The 18,956-nt window shown below is 39.4% G+C and overlaps 3 protein-coding genes across 3 annotated transcripts; 1 reads left to right on the top strand and 2 right to left on the bottom strand.

Annotated features, from left to right (window-relative positions):
• Nucleotides 1-53: 53 nt before the first annotated feature.
• ccnc (cyclin C) lies at nucleotides 54-8,081 on the bottom strand. Its single transcript, XM_040017231.1, has 12 exons — nucleotides 7,931-8,081; nucleotides 7,472-7,578; nucleotides 7,204-7,288; nucleotides 6,898-6,967; nucleotides 6,744-6,795; nucleotides 6,585-6,640; nucleotides 5,190-5,225; nucleotides 5,008-5,099; nucleotides 4,838-4,905; nucleotides 4,662-4,741; nucleotides 4,010-4,128; nucleotides 54-1,326 (listed from the first exon to the last, which is right to left on the bottom strand). Exons 1-12 carry the CDS (start codon nucleotides 7,960-7,962, stop codon nucleotides 1,272-1,274), a joined length of 852 nt encoding a protein of 283 aa, XP_039873165.1. The 5' UTR covers nucleotides 7,963-8,081; the 3' UTR covers nucleotides 54-1,271.
• Nucleotides 8,082-8,159: 78 nt separating this feature from the next.
• Nucleotides 8,160-13,223, top strand: ngs (notochord granular surface). Its single transcript, XM_040017233.1, has 11 exons — nucleotides 8,160-9,015; nucleotides 9,146-9,311; nucleotides 9,551-9,700; nucleotides 10,737-10,856; nucleotides 10,962-11,057; nucleotides 11,348-11,482; nucleotides 11,570-11,680; nucleotides 11,758-11,868; nucleotides 11,960-12,084; nucleotides 12,611-12,880; nucleotides 12,996-13,223. The coding sequence occupies exons 1-11, from the start codon at nucleotides 8,819-8,821 to the stop codon at nucleotides 13,087-13,089; spliced, it is 1,575 nt and encodes a 524-aa protein (XP_039873167.1). The 5' UTR covers nucleotides 8,160-8,818; the 3' UTR covers nucleotides 13,090-13,223.
• Nucleotides 13,224-13,318: 95 nt separating this feature from the next.
• On the bottom strand, nucleotides 13,319-18,613 carry pgm3 (phosphoglucomutase 3). Its single transcript, XM_040017226.1, has 13 exons — nucleotides 18,477-18,613; nucleotides 16,504-16,712; nucleotides 16,218-16,402; nucleotides 16,048-16,115; nucleotides 15,720-15,853; nucleotides 15,380-15,575; nucleotides 15,140-15,297; nucleotides 14,960-15,043; nucleotides 14,772-14,870; nucleotides 14,547-14,666; nucleotides 14,340-14,462; nucleotides 13,910-14,083; nucleotides 13,319-13,787 (listed from the first exon to the last, which is right to left on the bottom strand). Exons 2-13 carry the CDS (start codon nucleotides 16,708-16,710, stop codon nucleotides 13,698-13,700), a joined length of 1,638 nt encoding a protein of 545 aa, XP_039873160.1. The 5' UTR covers nucleotides 16,711-16,712; nucleotides 18,477-18,613; the 3' UTR covers nucleotides 13,319-13,697.
• Between the last annotated feature and the right edge of the window lie 343 nt (nucleotides 18,614-18,956).

The following is an 18,956-nucleotide window of genomic DNA, read 5'->3' as shown; positions in this document are numbered from 1 at the left end:
CAGCACACTATGCAGTTCACCTGAATGGGACAATGTGCTTTCATGAGGGGTTCTCTCTTTAACCAGCAGCTTTTATTTTGTAAGGCTTTCAAGCACCTTGTTTTAAGTACAGCCACACACACAGCTTCCGCTGTATTACATCACAAAAATATAGAGACATTTACACACACATATTGCCACAACTCAGTGATTAAATTCAGGGAATAGAGTAAATTAAAATAAGGTACAACCAAAACTTTGCAGATAAACATTAAAAAAAAGATGTTCCTTGACAAATTAAAAGCAAAGGTTTTTCCAAAAACAAAAAAAGTGTTAGATAATGCACTATACAACTAAAGTAGGGTAAATGGAAAAAATATTTACTATAAAAACAAACAAACAGGGGCACTTTTATCTGAAGCACAAACCAGCTCATGATTTCCATTAAACTTTTCTTATATAAGCAAAAGCATGAAAGATAAAAGAAAAGTATCATAAGGCTATTTACAAGGAGGTGGGGGTTGGTGGGTTGTCATAATTCAAAACAGTAAATTCTTGTATTCAAAGAGCTCATTTGTGCCCTCATGAGAAGCTTCTCTTGGCATTTCTCCAGCCACAGTTTACCAATCAGCCAGCAGAGACACTTAACAGGGCAGGTGCATCCCATCACAGCTGAACAGGGTGATAACCAATAAGATCCACCCTGTAAGCTCAAAATCAATTAACAGGAAAAAAAAAAAAAGTCTACTGCAATCCCTGAGGAATTAAAACCCACCCAGAGTGGCCGCTCACATGTAGTACACACAGACATGCACGCACAGTGCTCGTGATCAAGTTTTGTTTTTTCAAATCCCACGGAGCTCGACGTGTAAACACTCACTCCTCTGGACTGTTCAAGGATGTCAGGATCGTCACAATGACGAGTGTCTACTGAACCATTACATCTGTTCCCCCTACATTCCCTCCCACCCCTCCACCCCCAAAATGTTCCTTGGCTTTTAAGTTCGTTTCAAGTTGGAGCCTAATCGAGACAACGTCATGGCTTGTTGTATTCGATTTGCTGTTCACTGCAGGCATTTCCGTGTTTCTCGCTCAGTCCACAAACCCATAATGATCAGACAAGGAGGAAAAGGTAAAGACACTCAGTTTGTTGGGGAGTGGGGGTTGATTGAGGATCAAATTTCTGATTATTGTGACTGTTTCCAAGTGACACTGTAATGGTTGCACTGTGACATTACAAGAAGATCCTCCACGTCGACATTATGGATTCCCACGGAAATACAGACGGCATGCTAAGACTGACTGTAGGAGTTGCTCTGGTTCCCATTGGAGCTCTGATCACTCTCACTGCAGACAGAGAGAAAAATGAAGTGCATACAGGTCACTGAGATAGACTGTGAGAAGTCCAAGTGTACAAGAACATACTGTACTAATGAAAGCAGACCCACAGCAATTAAAAACAATTAACTTGTGAAACCATTTCCAGAGAAAAGAAGCTCAAACCTCATCTTCACATGTACAATAATTTTCTACCTACACTTTGCACAACCTTTACATATTTCTTAATTTCTATTCTAATATCTGTCGGTAGTTAGCGTGTGTGTGTGTGTGTGTGTGTGTGTGTGTGTGTGTGTGTATATATATCTTTTTTTTTTCCTGTTATGAGGATTAATAATAATATTTAAAGATACTGTAAACACCATATATTCCATTTCTGTACCACAGTTTGATTTATTTTTTTTTGTACCATGACACCAAGACAAATCCTCGTTTGTGTACAAACTTGGCAATTAAAAAAATAAATAAAATAATAATAATACAGATTCTGATGAGACAACCGTCTACAATCATTTTCACCTGAGACTATTTTTTAATCATCTCCATCTTTTCAGCCACCTCTAACATGGAAATCCCCATGTCAGTGTTACGTCAGTATGACACTAACTACAGTGGCTTGCAAAAGTATTTGGTACAAAGTGGTGTACACGTGAGAAGTGGAACGAAAATCATACATGATTCCAAACATTTTTTACAAATAAATAACTGAAAAGTGGGGTGTGCGTAATTATTCAGCCCCCTGAGTCAATACTTTGTAGAACCACCTTCTGCTGCAATTACAGCTGCCAGTCTTTTAGGGTCTGTCTCTACCAGCTTTGCACATCCAGAGACTGAAATCCTTGCCCATTCTTTTTTGCAAAACAGCTGCAGCTCAGTCAGATTAGATGGACAGCGTTTGTGAACAGCAGTTTTCAGATCTTGCCACAGATTCTCGATTGGATTTAGATCTGGACTTTGACTGGGCCGTTCTAACACATGGATATGTTTTGTTTTAAACCATTCCATTGTTGCCCTGGCTTTATGTTTAGGGTCGTTGTCCTGCTGGAAGGTAAACCTCCGCCACAGTCTCAAGTCTTTTGCAGACTCCAAGAGGTTTTCTTCCAAGATTGCCCTGTATTTGGCTCCATCCATCTTCCCATCAACTCTGACCAGCTTCCCTGTCCCTGCTGAAGAGAAGCACCCCCAGAGCATGATGCTGCCACCACCATATTTGACAGTGGGGATGGTGTGTTCAGAGTGATGTGCAGTGTTAGTTTTCCGCTACACATAGCATTTTGGCCAAAAAGTTCCATTTTGGTCTCATCTGACCAGAGCACCTTCTTCCACATGTTTGCTGTGTCCCCCACATGGCTTGTGGCAAACTGCAAACGGGACTTCTTATGGTTTTCTGGTAACAATGGCTTTCTTCTTGCCACTCTTCCATAAAGGCCAACTTTGTGCAGTGCACGACTAATAGTTAGTCCTATGGACAGATTCCCCCACCTGAGCTGTAGATCTCTGCAGCTCGTCCAGAGGCACCATGGGCCTCTTGGCTGCATTTCTGATCAGCGCTCTCCTTGTTCGGCCTGTGAGTTTAGGTGGACGGCCTTGTCTTCGTAGGTTTACAGTTGTGCCATACTCCTTCCATTTCTGAATGATCGCTTGATCAGTGCTCCGTGGGATGTTCAAGGCTTGGGAAATCTTTTTGTAGCCTAAGCCTGCTTTAAATTTCTCAATAACTTTATCCCTGATCTGTCTGGTGTGTTCTTTGGACTTCATGGTTTTGTTGCTCCCAATATTCTCTTAGACAACCTCTGAGGGCTGTCACAGAGCAGCTGTATTTGTACTGACATTAGATTACACACAGGTGCACTCTATTTAGCCATTAGCACTCATCAGGCAGTCTATGGGCAACTGACTGCACTCAGACCAAAGGGGGCTGAATAATTACGCACACCCCACTTTTCAGTTATTTATTTGTAAAACATGTTTGGAATCATGTATGATTTTTGTTCCACTTGTCACGTGTACACCACTTTGTATTGGTCTTTCACGTGGAATTCCAATAAAAATTGATTCATGTTTGTGGCTGTAATGTGACAAAATGTGGGAAAGTTCAAAGGGGCCGAATACTTTTGCAAGCCACTGTACAGGCAGCACTGTGTTGTTCACATTATTTAAAAAAAAAAAAAAAAATTTGCATAAAAAAGGAAAAACACTGTAAAATGTACACATGAACTGAGATAAAAGTCATTTCAAAAATCACTTAAACACTGAAAATATGTAGCGGCAACAAACCAGATGTTAAAACTAAAACTGTGTTGATCAAACCACTTTATCAAAATCTCTGTTTTTGCACCAAATCCTTGCATTTTTGTTTTATTTGCACAAAGGTCTAACCTCCCTACTTCTTTTATAAATTGGTTTGTAAGAATCAGAATACTTTAATAATCCCTAAGCAAATTATGTGAGTTACAGTTGCTCCAAAACAATAACAGTAACAGACTAAACTAATTAAATTATACAATATATTACGAAGTTTACAAAATATAAAAAATAGCTAAAATATATACACAAATGGCTCAATTTAAATATCAAGAATATTACAGAGGTGAAATATATATGATTGATATTTTACTCTACTTAATCTGTCCTGTGTGTTTTAAAATATAGGATTTTTTTTTAAAGAGAAAGAAACAAGTACACTACATACCTGTTTGGAGGTGGTTTGGGTTTTGGCATCTTATTTAGGACAGCAGCTATCTCCTTTCTATCATCAAAATTTTTCCACTGGTCATACAGCTTCAGAATGACACGGATAATCTCCAGGATCTTCACAAAAAATAGACACACAAAAAACACAAGACAACGTGAGGCAACGCAACATCAGTAATGAAAACTCACAAATGTTAAATCAAAGTAAAATGGGTCATTTTCCTGTAAGTAAAATATACAGTAGTCACTGAACAAAATGAGCATTTTCTTATGTAAAAACATATACATGAAGTGAATGACATGATCCGTCTGTGTCGGTATGTTACATGCTCAAATCCACAGCAAAAATATCACTTTGTGTGGTTAATATTTGAGCACAAAATATTGCTAGCACAAACACATACAGTACACAAAAGGATAGCAGTGATTTTAATAACTAGGTCAATCTCATGACCTCGTGCTACTTAAAGGCAGATAACTCATCAGCAGTTAATGGTGGCAAAGTGAGAACAAAGATTTAAAAACTTGATTTAAACAGGCAACAATGTGCCTGCCATATCACAATGTGTGGAACCTCAAGTTGCTATATGTTATGAGGCTAAGTACGAATGGGTAAAACTCTACAACACTGAAACTGATATCAAACTGACTTTGTCCATGTCGACCGAGAGCTCTGCAAACCACTGTCTGGCATCTTTCTGCTGCACCACACAGGCAACATGCAGACAGGCTGTGGGAGGAAAAGAAAAACTGATCAGGTTAAAGCTTATTTAAAATCAGTAACTATATTAGAGAACAATCTGAAATGCATGGGTACAAGTCTTACCCAGGGCGATCATGAAGGGAGGGTAGAGCAGACACAAATCTGTCCTGTACGTGTCATTCACTATTCGCCTGGTAAAGAGACATTGGCAGGGCAGGCACAGAGTGAGGACACACAAAAACAACTAAATCGAATAAACAAAAGCGACAAATGTCAAGCAGATGGTATCGTACCAGGCCAGAGGCAGCAGCATGTCCTCCTGTCCCATATCCTGCACATACTGCAACAGTGGTCTGTAGGGGTGGTACACAATCAGGCAACAGTCCTGAAAACATAGAAAAATATTACATCAATAAATCAGTAACACAACACTCAGTCAAGCCAGCACTAAAGACACAAATCTTTCTGTACTTACCATCAGCTCCAAAAGGTAAAATTCACATTCTAATATCTGTAAATACACAAAGCAGGACTGGGTTTAGGACACAACATGCAAGGCAACATAAACTAGTTCAGAGAAGACTCCAAAGAAAACACATGGCAGCTTCTTACAGAGATAACTTACTCACAAAACAAATTAAAAATGCTTAAAAACCAAGACATCTGAGAGAAGACCATCTGGACAGTATAATATATTATACACTTTTAAAAGCTTGCAAAGCTTTTAAATACTATTCAACATACGTGACATAGTGTGTGTGTATATATATATATATATATATATATATATATATATATATATACACACATACATACACACACACACATACACACACACACACATACATATACACACACACACACACACATACATACATACACACACAGTGTATATATAATAGTTAATAAAGCAATTCCAAAATTTCTCAATTAACATGCAAAATAACAATTTTATTTATCCCTCTTTGTTTACTTTCTCTGACTTATAACTTGAGGAAGTTAAGCTACCCATTCTTGAATTTTTATGGTTTAGTAAACATTCAAATAGATAAGCAGTCACTTGTAGCACAATTAGAAATAATTAAACTTCTGATAAAAACTCCACCAGCAAATATTAGACTGCTCACAATCTACACCGCTTTTTGTTTAGAACTGTCTGTGTGCTACTCCATCATTCTCTTTTACTATGTCTGCAAAAGCAGACACAAAAATTTATGTTTATGAGTAGCATCACCTTGCAAATTCCCTCCCTGCTGTGTGAACCACTCCCTCCTTTTATCACTTTGCAGTGGCCCTCTATAAATAATAATTTACACACTTTTCTGGTCAGAGGGCATGTCAAAGCTGTGCTGGTGATGTCCCGGAAACCCTGCAGTGATGCTAGATAAATAATCTTGTGGCAGCTCACTGCATTTGCCACCACAATGTGAGATGCTGTGCACAACAACTGTGCGTACTGTAGCACACAGTACAATGCTATCTCTCAGAGTAACTGAGCTTTCATCACAAGGGTGTGAACATTAGCTGGGGAATCTCACATATTAATAGACATTAATGCCATGACACTGTGATATAGAGTAAAAGGTTCTTGTTATGTTGTAAAGCGGCATGGCGGTTAATAAATAACTTTTCAGATCAATTGAATTCTGTCCATTTTTTCCTCAATCTCTGCTTTACTAAAATATCATGTACATAAGACAACAACTTAAATGTTTTTCATGTCTAATGTCCTCAACTCTTTCTGTCCTGTGCAATTTACCATCAAAACTCAAAACAGGTATTTTTGACTGTCATAAAAAAGATCACTTTACCTCTTTATATTATGATGCTGTGCCTGTTATATTAACTGCCGCAAGGATATTTTACTTACATGATTCATTCTGTAGGGGAACTCCTTTGGAAAGGCAAAGGAAAATCTTGTTTTCACTGTTTGAGAAAAATAAAACAGCATTATACAACCTACACTGCAGGAGAAAAAACACATTTATTTTTAAATTTAAAGAATATGTTGCTGAACACAGTCACTTACACACAGATGTTGCTGCAGAGATCAGCCTGGTGTTGGATACAACTCCAAATTCCTAAAAGGACAAAAATGATTAAGATCAGATCAGTTAATAAGTGGGAACCTTAAAGACAGTAAGGAACTTCGAGGCTTCGTGGCAGCACAGAAACACTCATACCTCAACTTTAGAAGCCAGGAAAACACAGGTAGGAGCCATGAGAACTGGATCTATACTTTTCAGAGAATACCTACATAGAAGAAGACAAAGAAAATTATTTGTTTGAGTAGTAAGTATTAAAGTAAAAAATAATAATAATAATAATAAAAACAACGATTTAAAAAACTGAACACAATAACAATAAACTAAAACATTTTATATTGAAAGATAGATGTTTTTGAATGGAGTATATGGACACATTTCACTGCCACTCCCACAGGAGTATAAAAATAATACTTTTAGTCTATTTGGGTGGGATCCGTTTACCTGGCATAGAAGCGTTTAAAGTAAACAGTTGCAGTAGCAATGACCTGCTGACGCAGCTTCAGGTGTTCACCTAAAGCCTGGATCACTGAAAGACACAGAATTAAATACTGAAAAGAGGTATAGCGCATTTTATTATACCAATATAGATTGGTTATAAATAACTGTTAAGCCTGGAGATGTTTTTTTCTGAAGCAAACACAGCTTACACGAACAATACCAACATAACTTGGTAGGCTATCAATTACTATCAGCCAAATATAACAAATACCATTGGCAAAGAAAATCTGTAGCTTCCAGTACTCCTCTTCTGTGAGAAACTTCAGGTCCTTCTGGCGCTCTTTCATCAGGTCCTGCTTATCCAGGACCCACTGCAGACTGACAAATACATGAAACAATATTGTTTCAAACCGCTTAGACGTCAAAACGTGAGCAATGAAGCTAGCAGGCAAGACAACAATAACAACATAAAGCTAAGCTTTAGCCGCCGGCTCTGGTGTCGCTGACAACATAACAGAACGCTTGCATGATTACGTTTGATGGCATATACAATCTTACTGAGTTTTCTTTCGGTCTTATTTATATTGACTATTTTAGATCCTAGCAGCAGTTTAGGAGAAACTGTTAGCGTCGTCATACGATGCATCCGCAAACACAGCTAGGCCTCACAACAAAGAAGGCGAATTCATAAACAAAACCGTAACATGTCGAAGTTTTAATAAAAACTTACTAATGAGAACTCTGCCAAAAATTCCCCGCCATATCGTAGCAGCTGAGGTAGAGAAGTATGCTTTAAACTGATATTACTCGCTTGCAAAGGAGTGAATACCAGACGGAAAGTAGTTAGGCTAAGCAGAAGCTAGAGTAACATCAAAAACCTTCCGGAAAACGAAAGGGGATGGTTCCGGGTTGTATTTAAAATCCTTTAAAATGTCAAAAGTGGGATTTTTTTCTTCAGACAGTGTTGATTTGAGTTTTAAATAATTAATAATTAATTTGAATAAAGTAACATTATTCAAAGGACTAAAGCAGTCCATGTCCAGTCAATATCATTGTGTTAATGATACAGTTACCATTTACAGTAATACAGTAACATGATGCAGTAACATTTTGATATTTTATATTCAAGCTAGCCTGATTCTATTACCATTGCACTGTACAAGTAAAACAAAAATCACCAGACACAAGACAACACTAAGAAACAGTGAGTAAGTAAGAAACATATGTCAGTCGTCGTAAGTCTGTCCTTCTGTCTGGAAGTTTTTATCCACCAAAATGTGTGACTGGTATATTGCTGAAAATAATATGGGCTCTAAATTCAGATTTCAGTGCACTGCATATACACGTTGCTTTAAAGGAGGCTTTAAAAGTAGTTCAGCAAAAAATTCTGTCATTATTGTCAGTAATATTCTTTCAGCAGTCTATAGGTCTAATAAATTATTTGGCGTAAGCTTGACAGATATTTGTAGGGACATGCACCCTTTGGTTGGGGAGGTTCTACATTCCTCTTTAGGTGCTGAGGGAAGGGCTGAGGAGAATATAAGACCCCAGCACAGACTGTGAGACAAAGTAAGCGACCGGTTTCCAGTGTTCAGCTCCATCAGTCAAGTCTGCCAGGATGAACCGCAGTCCAGAGAGGATGTCTTCATACCGCCGTCATTTCGAGGGCACTTTGGCAGCCAGCTCTGCCTGCCAGCTGCGGGCTTCCAGTCCATCTCCGACCCGGAAGGAGACCCGGCATCGGTCAGCAAGCTTCACCCGGAGTGGTGAGACAAGGGGGCGCATGGCCCTCAGTAACAAGGCTCGACTGACCAGGTGGGTAACGTGTAAAAATGTAATCATTGGTTATTTATGTTAGTTGTGTTCAGATTTGTCTTTTTAAAGAAGTGTGAAACAAAAAATACTAAGATCAATGAGAAAAAAGTTTTCTCTTCCTTTCCTAAAGCAGTACAAGTATGGGAGCTCTGTGCTTTGGTGTGTCTAAGGATGGTGAGCTGGAATTGGACCTGGATGTGGCTGCAGAGGAGAACCGGGCCTTTATGCTGACTCGTACCCACGAAAGGCAGGAGATGGTCATCCTCAATGACCGTCTGACAGTGTATATCGAAAAAGTAATCTGCAGTCCAACCATATTCTGCTTCTGTGTTTATAATAAAACCTGAAACACATACACACAGGTCTGTTCTGTTGTCTGTTTTTCTTGTTCAGAAATGAACAAGAACATAAAAGTTAATATTACACATAGTGCTTCATAACCTTTTAAGATGAAATGGTAGCACATTGTACATTGTGGGGTTTTTTTTTTTGTTTTTTTTTACTTTTAACCTGTTTCTCATGCTCCTTGCTTTAGGTGAGAACACTGGAGTCAAAAAACAAGCAGCTGGAGGCTGAGATTGAGGCCCTGAGAAGCAGCTATGACAGATCATCTGGGCTTAGGAAACTCTACGAGTCTCAGCTGAAGGAACTGAACAGGGACGCAGAGAAAATGAGAGAGCAAAGGGTGAGAGAGAGAGTCAAGTGACTTTTTAAGTGGCAAACTGAGAGAGCTGGTGTGGGTCCTTATTGTAGTCACCACTGCATTATTTCACTCCCTTATGTGTTCAGTTCTTACCCCTCAGCAGTAAAATATTGATGGAGTGTTGTTGTCGTCCTGGGGGACGGGGCTATGGCTCCCCACACCCTCTGGCAGATTGTTACATGGGCAAACCTTTTGAATACAAGCACGCTCATCCACACAGGTGTACGCACAGGTGCACACACGGGTGTTCACTGCTCACAGACACAAACTACACCTTTGTTGACTGCTACCTCAAAGGACATTGTGCGCTGCCGGTTCTGCGTGCTGCACTACAACATTCAATATTTAGTATTTACTGTTATTTACACTAAGCTACATTATTGCGATGGTGTTGTGTTTATTATGTTGTTCTTTTTTTTTTCTCTCTCAACAGGTGATCCAGGAGATTGTTTCTTTATAAGTGCCCCTTCTTACTGTCCCTCTTCCCCTCTGTTTTTCTTTCCCTCCCCCTCTCTCCTTTTCTTTCTCCCTTTCCTGTCCCCCAGCCATGTCTATCCCGTCTGTAACAACTGAAAATAAAATAAATAATAATAGCAGAGGTCGATCAAATGGACCAATACGGCAAGGCCTTCAGACAACAATTCTGATGGCTAAAGAACCAAACGGGACAGGCAAAAAACAAAAACAAACAAAACAAACAAAAAAAAAACAAAAAAAACACCAGCCTCTATCAATCTTGTACTTAGAGCTTGTTCTTGTGCTGTCATGATTCCACAGTCTCTCTTTTTTCTTTGTTTTTTTTTCTTTCTTTTTGCAGAAACTCTGGTGTGGAAAATAAGTACCCTGCTGGGATAAGCTGGCCAAAGTGTTAAAATTTTATGTGTGTGCATGTGTTTGTAATATTTTGTTGCACATAAATGATGCGGTTCTTTTTCATGTTCTTGTTTTTTTGCGCAGAGGGGTAGCACTGTTTTTTGATTCTACAGGAGTTTGACAGTTGTATCTGTGGCCTGTACAGGATCTGTCTTTGGCAGCCAAGGCGGCAATGTTGGGCCAGTTGGACACGCTGAAGGCAAGATATAATGAAGCCCTGGAGACCAGGAAGAAGTCAGAGTATGAGATTGAGGCTCTACGCCCGGTATGACACAATGAAAAGTCAATTTGTAACTTTGAATAAAGACACTTAGTAGCTGCTTGTGAAAATAAATTACATTTATATCCCTGTTGTTTCTGTTCTTCTCAGAATGTGGACGAAGCAACCTCAGCCCGGATTGCGCTGGAGAGGCAGCTGGAAAATCTGGAGGTTCAACTCTCTTTCCTCCAGAGAGTTCACAAAGAGGTAACACATAGCTGCCTCGTGGTTGGCATGTCATTCATATTCCCCATCAGTGGTTTAACGGGCTGTAAATTTGCTGGTTATTGTCAAATCCAGCTCGTGTTGATGGACAGAGTGAGTAAGACCATAAATATTGTAGTTATCTATTTGGTGTGAAAACTTCAGAGGAAGTCAAACAGACAAGTTCTGATTAATCTGTGGGGCAGAGTGGTAGATTTGCTTTCATAGAATTGAAAATGTTCCTAGCTCATTTAACTGTCCCCCACCCGTGTTTGTTTTTGTTCTACTGAAAGGAAATTGAGGAGTTGATCCTGCACATCTCTTCAGCATCCTCTGAATCTGACTTCATGTTTGGCCTCCCAGACCTTTCCCCTGCCCTAAAACAGATTCAGTCTCAGTACGACAGCATTGCTGCCAAAAACCTGGAGGTAAGTGGCATTGATGAAGCTGAAATATGCCCCGACTCTGGAGAATTTGTCTCTAGATCTCTTTGCATCTCATTCTGTGTTGTCCAGGAAATGGAGACCTGGTATAGAACCAAGTTTCAGGATCTTGATAACACCTCCAGTGAACATATTCAAAGAGTCCGAAGTATGAGAGAGGAAATTGCTGCCTATAGGAAGAATGTGAGTGTTACTTTCTGTTCTTCTTGTGGTTCATTCTGCAACTTTTCTGGATACTCAGTGTATATATGCACAATTAGATCCTAGACAAAGAACATGAACTGGAGGTACTGAAGACAAGGAATGAGTATTTGGAGGCCCAGATCCGTGACAGATTGGAGAAATATAAGAATGAAGAGAAGGGCTTAGAGGTAACTAACTGACTGACTTATAGAGATATTTTTTGTCATCCTTTGGCCTGATCACAACAAAAAACATACACCTCTGATGTAATTTCAACAGGAGCACATTGAGGGAATTAAAGTGCATTTAAAGGTGAGCAAGGAAAAGACTGCTCTGCTGCTGCGAGAATATCAGAACCTCCTGAATGTCAAGATGGCTCTGGAGATTGAGATCGCCACCTACAGGTGAACAAGCATTACAATAGGTTTTAAGCACTTAGAACACTTAAACTGTTAATGTGCACACACACAGATGTGGGTGTGTGGCTTTTACATCAAGTAGAAAATAAATAGTATTATGCAAAAGTCTTGAGACACTCCTTTTTTTCTTTACAGTTTGCTTCCAAAGAAACAGATTTCCCTTCTAATTTTCTCAAGGCTTTGTGAAGGTTTTCAATGTTTTTCTTTGGACATTGCCACCCTTTTTCACTAATTTTCAGTCCAGTTCTTGTACCTGTCCTTATTTGGTAAACCACTTAACACTGACCTATTAATCATTCATTTACAACTGATAAATGAAGCCTCATTAGAAATGGCCTTAGTGGAAGGGTGGCTGTCAAGAAGGAAAACAGGAAGAAAAGGTGGAGGTATGCAAAATTACACAAGATGTGGAAAGAAAATCGGGCAACAGATCAGATGGATGTAAACCGGTAAAACTTTGGTTCAAATTGTCATCAGTTTTCCTTTCTTTTTTCGTATGTTTGTGTGTTAGAAAACTGATTGAGGGGGAAGACAGCCGATTGGGCACCATGGTCCAAAGCCTTTCCTTGACTGGAGGCTTGCAACTTCCTTCCAGTGATAGCAAATGTGCTCTCTCAGCACCTTCAAAGCTGGGTGGATCTTTGAGTGATACAAGCGGTAACAGCACTGAGAGAGCTGCAGGTGCTGGCCGAATAGCAGCAGCCTCATCAGACATCCAGGCTGATGGTAACTTAGAGAAGCAGGCAACAGTGATGTCCAAGAGAAAGACGGTCCTCATCAGGTAGAGGGCGACTTTGGCACGGAATGCATGACACATAAAACCTGTAACATTTTCAGCCAGATCTCTAGTGACTACACAGTAATCATATTATTCTGTCTGATCTCCCCTTTCCCAGAACAGTTAAGACAGATGAGGACATTTACGAAAGTGACACACAGGAGTGCACCATCGTCATTTCCGGAGCAGCCGATGATACAGATGAAGAATAAACCCCAAGCTCTGCGATTCTTTTTGAGTACATCTGGTGTGCCGTCATCACTCCGCTCTGCCTGGTCCTAACTCGCTCTCAGCCTCTGCTTATTTAACCCTCCTGTGTGACATGAGCATGTCACTGAAAGTAAGAAAAATAAACAGCAAGCAAAAATAGTTGTGGTTGTCAATTCAATCATAGAATTCTATCAGTGTTACTTCACTGTAATTAAAAAAAAACCCACTCTCCTTTTTTCCATTATTTAATTCAAATAATAGCAGCAAAGCCGATTCAACAGTCATTATGTAAACTTACATGATTTAATGAAAATTAAGGGAATTATTTAAAACAACTGTTCACAAATATCTGGGACCAAGTGAAATGACCACCCACATTAAAACCAGCTGTTTGACTGTTTAAATTTTATATACACACACACAATTCCCCCAACCTTTATTAATTCCCCTGATGTGTACCCCATCATCAGAGTGACAGAAATACAAAGAAAATAAGGACAATATAAAATCATTTGGTATCACCTGACTTTAAAAAAATAAAAAATAAAATAATGATCAGCAATTCTGTAATTCTGATCGATCAATATGGTGTGTTTGTGTGATTGTGGTTCTAATGCAATGGTTTGGGTTCATCCCCAACTCCTCCAGCAAGGCGATACACTGCAAGGCTGACTTCATGTGCCAGGGCGTCAGCACTCTCCTGAAACAACACAGAGAGCCAGAGTATTATTCACAAACCCTTCCCTTCCAGATATTTTTTAACCTCAGTAACACTGGCATGAGAATCAATAACAGAGAAAACTTGGAAAATAGATTTCTCACCTGCGTGTCTGCCTCTGCATATACTCTCACCACATCCTCGGTGCCAGAGGGCCTCACGAAGGAGCGAGCCTGTCTGTATTTCTTCACTAAATTGTCGATGGCCTCCTGCAGGCCTGCTGGGGTCACCGCCCGCCTCTCTGCGTCTGTTGTGTCTATCACCCTGCGGTCCGCCACCTACACAAAAAAAGAAAAAGAAAAAAGATCACCCTCAGGAGCCACTATCTCTAACTGGCTTGAAGTAGACACAGACACTCTACTATGTGCAGGGTTATAGTAGGCAAACGTTTATCTAAAAAAATAAAAGCCTCCTTAGTTTGGTTCGGCACTGCTGTATCATACTATGGAATAAATTAAATGTAAAGTGCGTATTTCTTTCTATCAGTCACACTTTATATCCTGGATATAATACATAACTATACAATATGAGCACCTTGACTTTAAGTTGCCTATTTGGCAGGTCGGTATAGATGGTGTCCCACTGCTGGATAGTCATTCCTTTGATGGCCAGTATGGCTTCAATCAGCAGCATGTCAGAAATGGCATCTCCTACAGTCTTTAAAAGAAAATATCAACGTTAACAACAGAGCTCCATTGTCTGCATGAGCTCAGTTCGACATTGATGTCAGCGTGAGCGTGCCTGGTTGATGACGTTGATCGTGTTTCGCAGCAGGAGAGCTGCTTTCCTCCTCTTGTCGTTGACGTTTGTGTCCTCAGCCAGCTGCTGGATTTTCTCTTCAGCTGCCTTGCTGAACAACACCTGATCCAAACACAAACAAACGCAGGATGACACATTACTTCTGATTTTTAGCCTTACAGGTGATTTTCAGTGCATTTAAATATGTGTGCATATGTGTGTACTCACTGTTCCGTGGCCATTGGCCTCAAAGTACACACCGACATCAAACTCCTGGGCTACATGGTGAAGATGCTTCACTCCAGTCTTCGTACACCTCACTAAGACCTAAGTGTCAAATAAATCTGTGAGAACCATCCTCTCCATATAAATACTAAATAAAACACCTGAATTCTCTGTGGAATTTTTTTTGTCACCTTCATTGTGTTCTCCAGATAGTGTGTTGAACTTCCATTAGCATAAGCAGTTTGCACTACTGCTATCTTCAAGTCTAGTCCAGCCTGTGCATTCCAAGGGAGAAAAAATACAAAGAACAGCGATTCTTGGTAAGTGCGTGCCTGTATGTCATTTACATGATTTTTTTTTTTAGAGTATACCTGTGTGAGCAGCTCTTTGAGAAAAGTGCTGATGAGGGTAGCCATCTTGTCTCCATCCAGCAGGTGAAATGTTCCTTCAGAGTCCGTGTAGTAATAAACTATTCGATCGGCGTCGCCATCAAAGGAACAGCATCGCTCTCCTGGGTTAATCTTAATGCCTTCATGTGAGAATGCAAGACAGGTCTCGCATATTAAAACGATTACAGTACATTCAAGTAATTTAACTGGCCCTATGCGCACCTGTTGGGGGTTTTTGCTGCACCTTCACATAGTCGGCTCCGCACTGGTGGTTCAGCCTTCCTTTGCTGCCATCATTATTAAGAGAAATTTGTAGCTCTTTCTTCAGGTGACTCTCCATCTCACGTACCTTCAGAGCCCCGATGCCATTAGCGCCATCCAGGCAGAGGTGCTTCTGGTCATCCGTACGGTTGGACGTCTAATGGAAAGAAAAACATGGAGGAGAGAAAGAAAGGAGTAGTTCCTGGATGAATGAATGTATCATAAAACACGTCGACACAAACAAACAAAGAGTGACTGAATGCAAGCGCAAAATAACACACGACACACTTCTGCTTCTTACATTCTTGGTGAGCTGAATGAAAGCTTGGCAGAATTTAGTGTAGTATCCTTCCACTGTGGCCTCTCCATATTTACCCTGCGTGTTTTGACAGCAGACCATGTAGTGAAGCTGAGGGGTGGTCACCAAACCATAGTCTGAAAGGACAGATGGAAAGGATAAAAAGGCAGATAAGGAGCCAGAAGAAGAACCAACAATAAAAGAACAAAAACAAAAACAAAAAAGCCAAGCAAAGAAGGAAACTAATACATTGCAAAGCACATATTTTAATGCAACCCAGCTGAGGGGCAGCCAATCACAGGAATATCTTTTAGGTATCAACTTCTCTTACCTTTGCTGTGACCACCAAGAGCAGAAACTCCATCCAGTACTGCTTGTGAAAGGCTGGCACTGCTGCTCCTACAGGCAGAGGACACGACTGTAAAGAAGCTATTCTACTCATACACACAGGTTTATATTTGATCAGTTTTTGATTTATTTGTTTGTAGTAAGACATTATACCTAGTATCTTTTCCCACAAACACATTAGCCTCCTGGCTCATGTTAATGGCCTCCTTTTCTATAATGTTCTTCAGAGCAGTGAGCAAGTCTTCCTGATCTGCATTGGCCAGCTGGGTGGCATGCTCCTCCCAGTCCTGTGTCACCATCTCACCCATCGGGTCAACGAGCTTCACCCCGTTGTCTTCCTACACAAGTACAGACATGATGAGACAAACAGGAATGGGCTGAAGTTGTAATTTATGATGAAAATAAACCATAGCTATTTGCGCTTATGAATCCCTCTAACCTCTGGGTTGTGCGATGCAGTAACCATGACACCGATGGTTGCTTTGGTCTTTTTGGAGCGGAGTGTGGCCAACAGACCCATCCTGAACATGATGTGGTCCAGCTGTTTGGCGTTGGTCCTGAAGCCAGAAGTACCATACTGCAAAACAAGCCCTGCGGGCTTCGGGTGCAAAGCGGACAGCTTTGATATTTCTTGAAATTCGGCCATTGCTGAAACATATCAGAAAAGCATCAGTGGCAGAGAAAGTGTTAAGATCTTCCTTAAAAGCCCCGCCATGTTAACCTTACTTGAATTATAACATGTACAGTTATTATTATGCAATAAAAGCAGGGGATTCAAGCTACCGATGCATACCATAACACTTATCAAAAAAAATGATTATCTGTTTATCAACAGATAATTTTTAAAATAAACTCTTTAACAAACAATGGACTATTTAGAGGAGTTCTGAAGATCTCTAAAAGTTCCCTGATATTGTTTTTAAAGAAGGAATACTCGAAAAATCATTTCTCAAGACTCTTTTTCATAAAGTCCTAGAGGGAATCTTCAGGGTGTGCTCCCTCTAAACAACAGTTTTCACAAAATAATTTCTGGGTAACTCCTCAGGTAGTGTTCCCTGGAGGTTCCTGAAGCCTCTCTGAAGGTTTCAGAGAATTACATTTTACAGGGAACCTTTGCTAAAAAGGTTCTTCACATTTTTTGTGAAGAAAAAAAGAATTCCTTTTACAGAAATTTGCACTGCCACATTAGTAAATCCAGCATACACTTTAGCTGTATTAAACAGAACTATAAAACCAAATTCATTGGAGTAATAAAGAACATCTTATTCAGAAAAGCAATGTTGTAAAATCGGTAGAAACGAGAGGTATGAATGTCATGGAGCTTGAAGTAACTCATGTACTAAGTACTATGTTAAAATAGTTGGAGCATTTGTAAAAAATTAACATTATGGTTTAGTATCCTGGCATATCTTTTACAAAAAGCTGGAGGAATAACATTAATGTTGATGTAATTAAAAGTTAGTTAAGTTTCAAGTTTTCTGATTATCACGCTGTTAATTAAGTTACATAGACACTGTTCATTAATGGTTGTCGTAGAAAAAAAAAAAGCATTTCCTGTGTTAGAATATGATATGATTAAGTTTCGGGTTTCTATAAAGAGCCAAGGTGGAATTTCGGTGTGTAAGCCTTTTAATTATTGGAAAGTTTTATATTTATAAGTGTAGTTTTGTTTATTCCAAGTTTTTCTGCATTTAAAAATTATGCAATTTATCTTCAGTGTATAAAATGATTGGAAAAGAGGAATGCTTTAAAACAGAAATACTTGGAATGAGTTAATTTAAGGTACTTCATTTATTTGTTTATATTCTGTTTTTCTTTGCTGGCTGGAATATTTGATGAACATGTTTGACAGCAATGCCTGTTTGTTTACTTGAAGGCAGTTTAGTAAAAGGATAAATAAATAAATAAATAAATACAATTTTGGCTCTAGCAAAGGTAATACCACCTGTATATGTTATGTGTGTGTGTGTCCCAGCTTTACTGTTTGAACATATTTGCAAAACAAGCCTAGCAAACCATGAAGGTTATTACTATAAATAATGGTTCGCTAATCGTAATTTGGGTAAAATGTTTTAATTAGTCGTGATTTTGATTTGAGGTCACATGCCCAAGCCCTTGTCTGGAAATGCTTACTTTATTAAAATGTTGTTTATCATTTTTAACCATATTTAATAGGCTAAAAACATGGCGACTGGACTAAACACTGACAGCACTTAATGAGGGCAAAGTATAAAGCTCAATAAAATGAAGCACAAAAAATGAATGGCAAAGAAAGTTACGTGCTTCTCCCAAGCAAAATAAGTTACATAAAATCGTCTCAAGCCACATAAACCAAGAGACTACAATAAACGCGTTGTGTTTAAACCAAAGGTTGCGCTGTGCAGCAGATTCGCTTAATTTTAATTTACTTACTGTTGTGTTTTCTGAAGTATCTCCACTACAGTGCAGTCAGTGAAAAGCTTCCTGGATCTAGGTTCCTCCTTCTCCCTTCTCACGGGAGACGTGGCTTCATTTCCGCGTACGTCACGTGTTGCGAATACACAGCGCATGCTCAGCCAGAGTCGAGCGTTTGTTTTTTTTTTGTTTCTTTTTTATACTTTACTGTCGGTACATTTTATTTTCCTAATTATCGTATTTTTTTTTCCAGCTCATTTTCACAATGAGAAAGACAACAAAAACAAAAGTAAAACAACACAGAAGTAAAACAAAATTAAAATACACAAGTGATATAACTGAGGGTTCTATTTAGAGCTCTGCAGAGCACTGGATCGTGACGTCGCCGACGTCATGCATTATAGTGCCCTGACTGGGCACCTCCCGTACACTTCATATCAGACATCTCTTTCACGGGTACAGGCTGCAGGGCAGCTGCGAAAGCAAAAATCTTTATTC

This window comes from Simochromis diagramma, unplaced genomic scaffold (assembly GCF_900408965.1).
Source record: "Simochromis diagramma unplaced genomic scaffold, fSimDia1.1 OVJJ01000802.1, whole genome shotgun sequence".
In the NCBI taxonomy this organism is placed as follows: Eukaryota; Metazoa; Chordata; class Actinopteri; order Cichliformes; family Cichlidae; genus Simochromis; species Simochromis diagramma.
This window is presented reverse-complemented; position numbering and strand designations above follow the sequence as displayed.